This window comes from Pogona vitticeps, chromosome 7 (genome assembly GCF_051106095.1).
Source record: "Pogona vitticeps strain Pit_001003342236 chromosome 7, PviZW2.1, whole genome shotgun sequence".
Taxonomy (NCBI): domain Eukaryota; kingdom Metazoa; phylum Chordata; class Lepidosauria; order Squamata; family Agamidae; genus Pogona; species Pogona vitticeps.
Window position 1 is genome coordinate 12,924,550 of NC_135789.1, and position 13,023 is coordinate 12,937,572.

At 51.3% G+C, this 13,023-nt stretch overlaps 1 protein-coding gene across 1 annotated transcript; it reads left to right on the forward strand.

Annotated features, from left to right (window-relative positions):
- The first annotated feature begins 869 nt into the window (after positions 1-869).
- On the forward strand, positions 870-13,023 carry LONP1 (lon peptidase 1, mitochondrial). The gene is made up of 18 exons (XM_020781033.3): positions 870-1,353; positions 3,856-3,944; positions 4,554-4,673; positions 5,065-5,299; positions 5,552-5,613; positions 5,945-6,074; positions 6,206-6,289; positions 6,718-6,938; positions 7,690-7,828; positions 8,332-8,510; positions 9,093-9,180; positions 9,299-9,421; positions 10,301-10,417; positions 10,735-10,875; positions 10,989-11,154; positions 11,447-11,655; positions 12,335-12,499; positions 12,667-13,023. Exons 1-18 carry the CDS (start codon positions 874-876, stop codon positions 12,829-12,831), a joined length of 2,913 nt encoding a protein of 970 aa, XP_020636692.3. The 5' UTR covers positions 870-873; the 3' UTR covers positions 12,832-13,023.

Sequence of the window (13,023 nt, forward strand, 5' to 3'; positions counted from 1 at the left end):
TAAACGGCTTGGGCCCTGGATACCTGAAGGACCGCCTCCTTCCATATGAACCTACCCGGCAGTTAAGATCTAACCAGGGGGCCCTTTTGAAAGAGCCATCCCTTAAGGAGATAAGAGGGAGAGCTTGTAGAGAAAGGCCCTTTTCGGCAGCTGCCCCCAGACTATGGAATGCCCTCCTGACTGAGATTCGTCTGGCGCCGACACTGATGACATTTCGGCGCCAGGTCAAAACCTTCCTGTTCCAAATGGCTTTTAACTGAAATAATATCAGCTGTAGGTCTGATGGCAATTTTTAGAATAAATATTTTAATTGCATTTTAATTATTTTGCCCTTTTATTTTGCCTTTTTATTGTATTTTAAATGCTGTAAGCCGCCCAGAGACCTTCGGGTAGTGTGGGCGGCATATAAGTTAAATAAATAAACAAATGAACAAATAAACAAATAAACATTAATTTACAAAAACCGAAAGGCTGGAAAAGTTATTTCTTTGGACGCCTCTTAACATGGGCCGGACCTGCCAGGGAGCAATGGAATTGTAGTAAAAAAGAGTAATGTCGACTATTGTAAAGTAATGCCTAGAGGATGACGGCTGGGGATTACAGGAATTGTAGTTTTAAAAAAGTAACTACAATAACTGTAAAGTAACGGCTAGAGAACGACGGCCGCCTCAAGGTAACTTGCTCTGTCTCCTTTCTTTCCCTCTCCCCCCCAACACTCCACGCACCGGAAGTGAAGGGAAAGGCCGGCCGCTCCTCCAGGCCAGTCTCGTCTCCCCTTTCGGACGGAAGTGGAGTGAGTCTCGCTAGCCCCATCTCTATGGTCGCGCGCTTTTTAGCTTGGCGGGGTTGCTGAGCCGGGACGGGCGCGTCGCGATGGCGTCACCCTTGCGCGCCGGGGGCAAGATGGCGGCCTCCTCTGGAGCGGCGCGTTGGCTGCGGCTGCTGTGGCGGGGCGGGCGGCCTCCGGTGGGCCGAGGGTGGCGCGGACGGGGCGGCGGCGTCTCCTCCAACTCCTCCTGGCCGGTCTCCCGGCGGCCTCTCCCAGCGACGGAGGGGCCCTGGGGCCGGTGGGCGCCCCCGGCAGCCGCCCCGCCGCCCCGATTCCTCCTCCTCCGCGGGGGCGGCGGGGGCGGTGGAGAGGCGGACGGCGGCGGCGTGGAGAGCTCCGAGGGCGGCCTGCCGGGCTCCGGTTCCCCCGGGGGCGGAGACGACGGCTCGGGCTCGGAGCCTGGTGGGCCGGGGCCGGTGGTGACGGCGCTAGCCCCGCTGATGGTCCCCGAGCACGTCCCGCACGTCCCGCTCATCGCCGTGACCCGGAACCCCGTCTTCCCCCGGTTCATCAAGATCATCGAGGTGACGCCTTGCACCTTTTCCCCTCCGGGGGCCCATTGCGGGGGGGGGGAGGGGAGGCTCCCTGTGTACCCCCGCCTCCATGCTCCTTGGCCTTCGATGGGAGTTGTAGTCGAAAGGGGCCACTGTTCACAGCTGCCGACCAGAAAATGCCCCGGGGTTTGGGAGGGAGCTGTTGGCGGCGAGAGAAGGCACTGGGTAGTGACTTTAAAAAAACGAAGCAGCAGCCATGGAGACTCCCTGAATTAGTCATGGTGGCAAAAATTCATGTTTTCCTAATTAATTATCATTATCATCGTTTTAGGATTACAGAGTAGGAAGGGGTCCAATAGATTACCTAGTCCAGCCCTTGTCAAGGAGGCCCAGTGGGGGATTCAAACTCCTAACCACCCCTGAGCAATGGGACAGCTCTAAATTGAAACTCTTTAGTAATCATAATTTTTAAGCTGTTGTTTCTAAGAACGGCTATATAAAGTCACTTGGGGAGCTCCTGTCTTGTCAGAGGTGGCGGCCCTGGGCTCGGTGGCTGGTTGGTGTGGGCCAGTGGTAGGGCAATCCATAGCCACAGTGGGTCCAGTTGTTTTGCAGACAGAGTGCCTTGATCTTGAGTATTGTGCCCAGTTCTGGACATCGCCCTTGGAGAGGGATGCCAAACTGGAGCCAGTCAAGAGGAAGGCAAAAAGAAAGATCCGGGGACTGGAAACCAAGCCCTGCCAGGAAAGATGGCAAGAATGGGAGGGGGAGGTGAGAGAGGAGAGCCCTTCTCAAATCTTTGTAAGACGATCCTGCGGAGGAGAGGGGCAGAATCTGTCCTCCATCCTCCCAGAGGGCAGGACATGTCACGATGGGCTCGGGCGACAGGAAGCCGGGTTTTAGCTATCAGGAAAAACTTCTCAACGGTTAGAGCAGTACAACCACGGGACTCATGGCCTCGGGAGGCAGTGGGGAGAGCCCCCACTCCGGAAGCTTTCAAGGGAAAACCCTGGAGGCCCTTCTGGTCCTGCTTTCCCCTCAGTGGGCAGATCTGAGCGGCCGTGGCCTTGGTCATGCTCCCAAGTCTCTGCCTTTCAAGGGTTGGCAGCTGTTCTGAACCTCTGTCTAGATGGTTCCCCGCTAGCCAGCACCACTCAGGAAAGTGCTGTTGTTTTTTTTAAAGAAAGGTGCTCATTTAAAGTGGAAGCTCTTCTGTGTAGGAGGAGGGGATGTGGACTTGTTCTCATGTTTCTGGGAAGGCTTTAGGAGAGGACTCACAAGTTGGTTGGGATGTCGTTGTATTTCATCCTGTGCAGATCTTGCTGCTCCTTGTAAGGAAAGTTGGAAGGCTCTTTGACCTGATAGAAATGGGGCTTAGCGGGTGCCCCTTGCAGAGAGAGGCCTTGATGTTGTTTTCAAGGGCATGAGGACGTCAGCGCCACTTCTCAGGGTTATCCTTTGTGGAAAGATAAGCACGTGGGTGGGTCAGGAGATAGAGCAGTTCCTTTTTCCCCTTGAACCATGATGAATGTGCTCAGATCAGTTTGATCTGTGTTGATACAAGAGGGCGAAAAGCAAGCATTCCCCATAGATTCTTACGTGACATCAGAGGAGACCTTCCCGCTGACGGCCTTTCATTGGGTTCCAACACAAACGAAAGCGCTGACCTTAACTCCTCGGTTTCCGGACTCTTCTGGAAAGTTGTCAGCACCGCTTTGCCTTGAGCAGATAATTGTACAGCAGTTATTTATGGGAGCTCACACTTTTTATGAAAAGGAAGGAGATTTCAGATAGTAGCCTAGTTCATGTTGCTGAGATCAGTAACAACCAGAATGATGGTGGCCGAAGAATCATATGGATCAAAACAAGGTCCACCTTGCATAGATAGCCAGATACCCCCTGGCTTAGACAGCTGCCCTAGTCCTTCACAGGACTGAGTCCACTGTCCAGTTCTGGACTTTTAACGGCCCCATGCGAGAGCACTCTCCAAAATGTCCCATCCTCCGTGGCCCTGCTCAGCTTTTGCAAACTCGAAAGTCGTGGCTTCCTTGAGGGAGTCAGTTTATCTCGTATTTGCTCTTCTTCTTTTACTGCTTCCTTCCACTTTTCCCACCAGGATGGTCTCTTCTGGAGAATCCTGCCTTCTCAGGATTTGCCCAAAGTGGGACAGCCTCAATTTTTAGTCGGCCTTTCGCCCCCCATCGCATTCTCTAGTTCTCTTTAAAGGTTTAACATTTTCAAAAATATTGAAGATATCCATTAAAAGAATAATTCCAGGGCAGCACTCGTTATCACAGCATTTCATCCAGAGTCTTCTATGTAAAGTCTCTAGGATGTGGAATATATATTTTTAAATGGTATTTGTTGCCAGGAGAATCCATTAGAAGGCAAGAAAAGGACAGCCGAAAGGCATTCTTGGCCTCAGCGCCCCTGGTTGAAGGCCATTACTGGGAGGTCGTGGTTGGAGCGCCCTCTTTCGGTTCTTCTTCATAGGGAGCCATATTTGTCTCACGATTCTCCTTTCCCTCTTAGGTAAAAAACAAGAAGCTGGTTGAGTTGCTGAGGAGGAAGGTCAGCCTGGCCCAGCCGTATGCAGGGGTTTTTCTCAAGAAGGATGACAAGTAAGTGGTGACTACTCTTGTGGTTCCTACTCTTTGAGAAAAGTCTTGGAATACAGTGGTGCCTCGCATTGCGACGTTAATTCGTTCCAGTGAAATCGCTGTTGAACGAAAATGTCGCAATGCGAAATAAAAAGGCCCATAGAAATGCATTAAAATGCGATTAATGTGTTCCTAGGGGCTTCAAACTCACCGTTCAGCGAAGATCCTCCATAGCGTGGCCATTTTTGCTGCCTGTTAAGCGAGGAATCCGTCCCAGAAAACAGCGGGCGGCCATGTTTTTTTCCCCGGTAGCCGTTTTGAAACCGCCAGTCAGCTGTGCGAAAATGGTTGCTTTGCGATGATCGGTCATCACAAAGCGAAAATACCCCATAGGGAACATCGTAAAGCGAACTCAAAAGCAATTGCAAAAAGTTCATCGCAAAGCGATTTTGTCGCTAAACGGAGCGCTCGCTAAGCAAGGCACCACTGTATAGCAGCCTTCTTTGCCCACAGAGGCATGTCAGGGATAGCCAGAAGCAGTTATTTTGAAGCGCTGTTTTTTCGGCCAGCTCTTCCATCTACGTGGCTCCCAAATGTCTCCCTTAATCTCTGACCTGGTGTTCTTGCCAGCAATGAATCTGACGTGGTGGAGAACTTGAATGAAATCTACCAGACAGGGACGTTTGTTCAGATCCATGAAATGCAAGACCTGGGCGACCGGCTGCGGATGATTGTGATGGGACACCGGAGGTAAGCATGCCCCCGGGCTCCTTGTCTTTCTTTGCTTCTTGTCCTGCTTTCAAACGATACCAGGTCAGATGCCAAGGTACTTTCACTGATGGTTTCATAGAATTGTAGAATACAGTAGGATCCCCTTATGGTCGGGATCAGTATCTGCTGATTTACTTACCTGTGGTCTGAAAATATTAAGAGGAAAAATCCTAGAAATTTGTATTTCTAAAGATGAAGTTATCAGGACTGGCCACAGGACGGAGCCAGAGAGCACACTGTCTATAGCATTTACTAGGGACATATATTTCTACAGTGTCATTAGCAGAACTGGCCACATTCCCGACTATCCATCTCCCAAAGCCTTTTCTCACCCGTCAGTCTGTGTCTTTTCCTTTCACTTGGGCTTCAGGATCTGTATCAACAAGCAGCTGAGCGTGGAGCCCGAGGAGCCCGAGGCCAAGCCGAGAGTCCGCCGAAAGTCCAAACGTTCCCAACGGGAGGTCGGAGAGGCCCAGGAGCCCAAGGCCCCAGGCAGCGAGGGGGTGGTGGTGGAGCCCCTAGAGGCCGCTGCTCCCGGGGAGGTGCTCATGGTGGAGGTGGACAACGTGGCCCATGAGGAGTTCCAGGTCAACGAAGAGGTCAAGGTAAGCGAACGGCTCCGGCGGATCTGGGACTAGAGAGGAAGTGCAGGCTTGCCCTCTCGGGGCTGGATGCCTCCGAGGGCTCTCCTGCGCTCCTTTTTTAAAAGTCATTGTTCATAAGGCAGCAGAGGCAGTGGGTCCTGATTTGACCCGGGAGGGCAAGCTGTTCTCTCAGATGGGATTCTTCTCAGAGGCGCCCTTCTGTCTTCTCTGCTTCTGGCCCTTTGATGGTCTCCCTGTTCCTTTCGTACGCAGGCTCTGACTGCAGAAATTGTCAAGACAATCAGAGACATCATTGCTTTGAACCCTCTCTACAGGTGCGTCCTCCCCGAAATGTTTGTGGCCCGTCACCGGGGCCCTCTTCTGATTCCCCCCCCCAAAAAAAATGCCAGGGTGTCAACAGGGGCTTCCTAGGCAGAGCAGGGGTTGACAGGGTGGGTCATTAGGAGCCCTGGCCGTGTCTCCAGTGGGAAGGGTCTTGGAGTGAAGATCTTCTCCAGCTGCAGCTCCTGATAAGGCAAGGCCGGAGCAGCGAGGTTCGGTCCTACAGAGACCTTTATCGGCCCTTGGGTTCTAAGCACAGGGCTCGGTCTCCTGTGACAAGATCCATTCTCTGATTCCTCTTTTTTTTCCTCTGGCTCCTTGCAGAGAGTCTGTGCTCCAGATGATGCAGGCGGGGCAGCGGGTGGTGGACAACCCCATATACCTGAGTGACATGGGGGCAGCCTTGACGGGGGCCGAGTCGCACGAACTGCAGGACATCCTGGAGGAAACCAACGTAAGGGAAAGAGATCGCTGTGCCCTTCACTGTCTGGATTTTAGCGGCTTGTCCCCTAAAAGCTCTCCTGCTAGGCATGGACGTGCCGGTCCCGAAGTAACTCTCCGGTGCTGCTTCCTTTTCCCTCCTAGATTCCGAAACGCCTCTACAAAGCCCTGTCTCTCCTGAAGAAGGAATTCGAACTCAGCAAGCTCCAGCAGCGGCTTGGGAGGGAGGTGAGGCTTTGTCCTCTTTTCTCCTTCCAAGGGTTCCTCTTGAAGCAGCACTGAGCCCGTTCTGGCAGCCTCTGGTCCTGTGGTTTGGGGTCTCCTGTAGCGAAGTTGAACTGGAGGGTGGGAAGGACATTGGTATGGACTCTTCTCCTTTCTCAGTTCCTTGACTAATTTTTATATCAACCGCCGGCCCGAATCCTATGGATGTTTGTGCAGAGTTTGCAGAACAGCTAATTGCGGCAAATAGAGGATCTCATAGAATCTTAAGATCCTCTCAAGCCATAGAATCCAACCCCCTGCTCACTGCGGGGATCCAAGCAGATCCAACTGAGGGCGGTCCGATTCCTTCTCTGTGATGATCACCTTGAGTCTCAGAGGCTGAGAATTAACAGGTAACCTGGAGATGGATTGAGACACACTGTGCTTTGCAGGTGGAAGAGAAGATTAAGCAGACCCACCGGAAGTACCTCCTGCAAGAACAGCTCAAGATCATCAAGAAAGAGCTTGGCTTGGAAAAGGAGGACAAAGACGCCATTGAAGAGAAATTCCGGGAGCGCCTGAAGGAGCTGGTAGTCCCTGAGCATGTCATGGAAGTCATCGACGAGGAGCTGAACAAGCTGGGCCTCCTGGATAACCACTCCTCTGAGTTCAAGTGAGTTGGGTGGGAGGGGGGGCGTCCTTGCGGGTGTCGACTTTCTCGTCCGATGGAGGGGAAGGAGAGGGTTTCCGCACATGGGTGCAGTCAGGCTCTTAGGGACCCAGTGCGTTTCATGGTTCAGGGAAAGCCACACATCCCAAAAAAACATAGCTTTAATCACTGCACCACCGTGCCTCTTTGGTTTCCTTCAAAAGAAAGTTTGGTCTAAAGAGAGCAGTAGGGGGGTCCTACTGTAATTTATATCCCTCCTAGGACTGAGTTGCATACTGTGATAAATAAGACAGTCGGACGAAAATGAAAACCAGAGTAAATGCAGCGCATCAGTGGCAACTAGATTCTAGTCATTAGTCTCATCAATGGCAGGAAAAGTATTTCCAGCAGGTTCAGGAGCACCCAGTAAAGTCCGCTGTTCACCCTCTGAAGCCAGAAAAGAAAAAGCTTGCAAAACTTGAAAAAGTCCCACACGGCTAGGACTCCGGCCACAGAAAAGGCCCCTTCCTTATCTGCTGCTGTTGCCTTCCAAGCTGACCAGCCCTTCCCTTGAGGAGCTGAGGGTCCTAACTCTTGAGACCACCGAGGCAGAAGGCGAGAGGCAGCGGTGGAAGGATCTGCATGGACTCTGTTTCCCTTCCCCTGAGGTGGAATCTCAAGGGTGGGGTGGGGGTGAACAGAGATGGTTCACAGAAAGGGGGGCAATTGCAGTGATTCTCTCACCTGGTGCTGATGCTTCTCGGGTCTCTACCAGCGTCACCCGCAACTACCTGGACTGGCTGACCTCCATCCCCTGGGGCAAGTACAGCGAGGAGAACCTGGACCTGGTCCGTGCCAAGGCCATCCTGGAAGAGGATCATTATGGCATGGAGGATGTCAAGAAACGAGTGCTGGTAAGGGCCCTTGGGTTACGGCTGCAGGGTCAGCAGCCAGCTCAAGATGGAAAGAAAGGGGGGGGGGCGTTTGCCATACAAGACAGTTTTGTAACTTAGAGATCATCAAAAGAGCTCTCAGTTATGGGGGAAGAGTGTAGAAAGCTTTTTCCCCCTAGTGTTTCAATTTTTCCATTTCTATTTTTTAAAAAATCATAAAATTCATTAATAACGATGGAATCAAGTAGGCCAGCTTGGCAGTTTCAAAGTTGGGATTAGTGTTTTTCAGGCGGTTTCCCCAGAAGAATGCTTCTGTGCTTATTGGCGTGTAAATGGGTAAAATTTGCATGTCAACAATTTTCCTCCTCTTTTTCTCTTTTAAACGTTTGGACGAATGAAAGAAAGGTGCTGTGTTTTTAACCAGGCCAGTCTTGGGTCCTGACCTAGTCTTTGAAACAAAGAGCAGCGGCAGAACCAGCCTTGGGCCCCCTTCTCTGACAGGCTCCGTGCTTTTTCCAACCTAGGAATTCATTGCCGTCAGCCAGCTGCGAGGGTCCACGCAAGGCAAGATTCTTTGCTTCTACGGGCCTCCTGGGGTCGGCAAGACCAGCATCGCCCGCTCCATTGCTCGGGCCCTCAACCGGGAGTACTTCCGCTTCAGCGTGGGGGGCATGACGGACGTAGCAGAAATCAAAGGGCACAGGTATGGGTTTGCGGCTCCCCATGGCCCCTTTTTACTAGGCTAATTCGCAGATTCTCTTAGCGATCTGCATATTAACACATAATACATGTCATGTATACCCCGTTGTAAAGGCTGAAAGTTTTCGTTCCCCATATAACTTAATATTTATCGGTTGTATATAAAAGAGGGTGGGAAGCAAATATCCTGAGGATGATAACGATTAGTAATAAAAACGTCTCTCTGATCAATTCCAATTTGATAGTTTACCCTCTTATTTGGAGAAAAGGGTCTGATTTTGGTCCTGCTTTGTCTAGTCCGTGGGCTAGAGTTTGGCCCCCGATCCCTTGGCGTAGAAGAATGTTTAGTCATCCAAGAAAAATGTTCAGACCATGAGGTCTGAAAATGGAAGTGAAAAGGTCCAGAGTCCTGAAGGAGTTGACCAAGAATCCGGATTCTTTGCTGTTTTTCCCACCTCGTCGGTACATTTTCCAGCCAGGGAGTGTGAAAAGTCAAGAAGGAATTAATGTAAAGAGGGAGAGACGGGTGTGTGGTGTCTTTTCTGCTGGGTGGGCTCAACCCCGAGTGCATTCTTTTGGTGCCCAGGCGGACGTACGTGGGAGCCATGCCGGGAAAGATTATCCAGTGCCTCAAAAAGACCAAGACGGAGAATCCACTGATCTTGATTGACGAGGTAAACATGCACGGGCCCCTGCTCTGCCAGTCATCTGTAAAAAGGGGAGTCCTGAAGGCTATCGGAGCTGGGTAGGTGCTGGCGTGACTGCAGGGGCTTCTTGCTTCCTCTGAGGCAGGTGGATAAAATTGGGCGTGGGTACCAAGGAGACCCTTCCTCAGCGCTTCTGGAGCTGCTAGACCCGGAACAGAACGCCAACTTCCTGGATCACTACCTGGATGTGCCTGTAGATCTTTCCAAGGTAGGATTCTTATTTATTTTTTCCTTTGCCTCCTGCCATATTGGGTTTCTCTGTCCACTTCAGCAAGAGTGGGCCATCTGTCTCCAGGTATTCTGGATTCCAGCAGCCCTCGGTATGGGATTATGGGAGGCGGCCTAGGATGATATTGGAGGAAAGGTCACCCTCAAGAGACTCACTGAGATCCAGCCTGGTTCATGTGTTGGGCTGGGACTCAGGAGACCCGAGTTCAAATCCCCATTTAGGGTTCTAGGAGTCTTTAACACCCCCCCCAAAAGAACTTTCCAATCATTGTCTCTTTATCCAGCCTAGGTTGTGCAAAAGAGAACAGGATAGAAGGCTTCCCAGTGTGCTTACATGTATTCTTTTTTCAACCAGTAAAGATTTTCTCCTAGCCCTTTAAAGAGCTCTTTTTCAGTTTTATTTTTATTTTTTTTCCTTGTGTAGGTTTTAGACTGGCCCGTCTTGATGGTAGCCACTTCATTGTTTTGTCTATTTTAATGTACTTTCTTAACCCATCGGTGTAGGAAGACACTTCTGTACTATATTTCATCTCAGAAAATACTTACCGTATCACATAGGAAAACCCACAAAAAAGCAGTAAAATAATTCAATGAACTACCATAAGATCCAGCAAGAGAGCCATGATAAAACAGGAAAACATTATGTTGAAATTCCTTGGGTTGGCAGAAGCCTCCTCCATTAGAAATCTAGCTGATCGCCAAGGGAGGTTTGTCTGATCTTTCTAGGCGAACTAGGAAAAAAAACCCTGTGTTGTTGAGAAGTAACATCAAAAAATGTAGCCACTGGGACTCCCTAGAGAGAGCGAGGTGCACGACACCCACCCGCCGTCTCTGTTCTCTCCCTGTTTTTCCTCTGCAGGTGCTTTTCATTTGTACTGCTAATGTGACGGAAACGATCCCCGAGCCCCTGCGGGACAGGATGGAAATGATCAATGTCTCTGGATATGTCGCTCAGGAAAAGCTGGCCATTGCAGAGGTGAGAGCGGAATACGTCCTTCTTGGCCACTCGCCGGCACCCGGTCCCAGTGGTGTTCTTCCAGTGCGCCTCAGGGCTGTTGCTGTTTTTAAAGTTGTGGGGGGGGGAGGAAAGAAGGACATTTTGGGGAGCCCTTTACAGGCTGGAAAGTGGCTTTTTCCAGGGCAGGGAGAAAATACTCTCTGGAGAGACCTCCCACTTTCCTCCTAAGCGATCCAGAGTGTTAGAGAGAATGGAGGCACCTTTCCTGTTTTCCTGGAATTTCGTAAATGGATTTCTTTTTTTTTGTTTGTTTTGTTCTTTCTGTCCTTTTCCAGCGGTATTTGGTCCCCCAGGCTCGTGTCCTGTGCGGTTTGGACGACAGCAAGGCCTCCATCACTCCGGATGTGCTGACGGTCCTTATCAAACAATATTGCAGAGAGAGTGGTGTGAGGAACCTCCAAAAGCAAGTGGAGAAGGTGATGGGGCCGGGGGGAGGGGAGCCCCAGGTTTCAGAGATTATGGCTTTGAGGACCCATGAACCCACTCCCTCCCGGCTTCAATGCTCACTCCTTTTTATTTTTTCTCTCAGGTGCTTCGGAAATCTGCGTACAAGATAGTCAGCGGGGAAGCTGAGAAGGTCGAAGTGACTCCCGAAAACCTCCAGGACTTTGTCGGGAAGCCCATCTTCACTGTCGATCGGATGTACGACGTGACTCCTCCAGGCGTGGTGATGGGGTTGGCTTGGACAGCCATGGGTAAGAGAGCATGTACGGCCGAGGCAGTGGCTATTTGTGGCAGACCTGGTTTCGCCTCCACCACTGGAGATTTTGTTAAAATGGAATTTGGTCCTGGGGCTGAGACGGGCTTCTCTGCGTGGCTGCATTGGAGTTGCCGGCAACAGGAGGCAACTTCTTCTCCCCGATGGGAACCTTCTCCCTCCTGCCCAGCTGGTTTCAGCATCTGGAGGGAGGGCTGCTTCATGGACTGGATACGACTTGGGGATCGGCTGCCCCATTGTTCACCTGGACTTTCCCCCCCACCTTCTAGGGGGATCCACTTTGTTCGTGGAGACCTCGCTGCGGCGCCCGAAGGACAAAGAGAGCAAAGAGGGCTCTCTTGAAATCACAGGCCAGCTGGGCGACGTGATGAAAGAGAGCGCTAAGATCGCCTACACCTTCGCCCGGGCCTTCCTGATGCAGAGGATGCCCGCTAACGACTTCTTGGTGACATCTCACCTCCACCTCCACGTGCCAGAGGTATCTCGTGTGCCCTAGCCTAGAGCAGCCCGGGTTTATTTTGAATACGAACCCTGCCTTTGTATTTAAGCATGTCATTGTAAAGATTTTCTTAGGGGTTTCAGTCTCTGACGGCAGAGCCAGAGGTTGGGAGTTTGATTCCCCCACTGGGGCCTCCTTGGCAGGGAAGGGACCCAATCAATGACCGATGGGGTCCCTTCCAGCTCTGCTGTTCTGAGATTATTTATTCATTTAATGGCAATAATAGGCTTACAGTGAGGCGTTACAACGTTGGGGGCTCACTGTCTAGCCACAGCTGTCTGCAGAGCTGAATATCGGGAAAAACCTCCTGTTGTACCAGTACGACAATGGAGAACCAAAGACCTCAGAAGGGGGCGAGCGCTCCAAAGCTGGAGGCCTTCAAGAGGAGACTGAACCACCCTCTGTCAGATCTGCTTGGATTTCAATCCCTGCTTTGAGTTGGGGATAGAATTTGATGGCCTTTAGAGGCCCAGTTCAACTTCATTATTCCGTGATTCTCTGAATGTTGAGGACGGGTACCCTACAATCCAAATTTGAGACGTGACGCACAAGGAATAAGCAGTGGGGAGGTGGAAGGGAAGTTTGTGTGGCCTCTTTCATTTCCCACCCACCCCCTCTTCTGAGATAATTCTTCTGTATCGTGTCCCCTTTCTTGTAGGGTGCCACCCCGAAGGACGGTCCCAGTGCAGGCTGCACCATTGTGACAGCCTTGCTTTCTTTGGCGCTGAGTCAGCCAGTGCGGCAAAACGTGGCGATGACGGGAGAGGTCTCGCTGACAGGGAAAATCCTTCCGGTTGGAGGAATCAAAGAGAAGACAATTGCGGTGAGCTGGGGGGCAGGAGGCCCCCTCTGTCCCGGCTCTGGAGCGAAAGGGATAGGCGTAGGACAGAGGATCTGCCTCAGCTGAAAGCATCCTCCTCTGTTCATACGGTTTCCCAAGGTCTGGGTTTTTTCCACAGCCATAACAGGACACTCTCCCTTTCCTCCTAGGCCAAGAGAGCCGGTGTGACCTGCATCATCCTCCCGTCGGAGAACAAGAAAGATTACTCGGACCTTGCTGAGTTTATCACGGAAGGACTGGAAGTTCACTTTGTGGAGCACTATGACGAGATATTTGACATTGTTTTTCCAAAGCGAGATTCCTCCAGTGGGTGACCCACTCTTGCTTCTCCATGCCTCTGACTCTGCGGTGTCTGTCTGGGCCACCCTTTATGCAAGCAGGAAAGTTTTGAGAGAGATGGTTTTGCTGCTACAGCCCCGATAATGCTTCTAATTATGGCCTCTGCAAAACATGACCCGCCCGAAATGACGGGAATCATGAACCAATTAAAGCCTTTTCCAATGAAA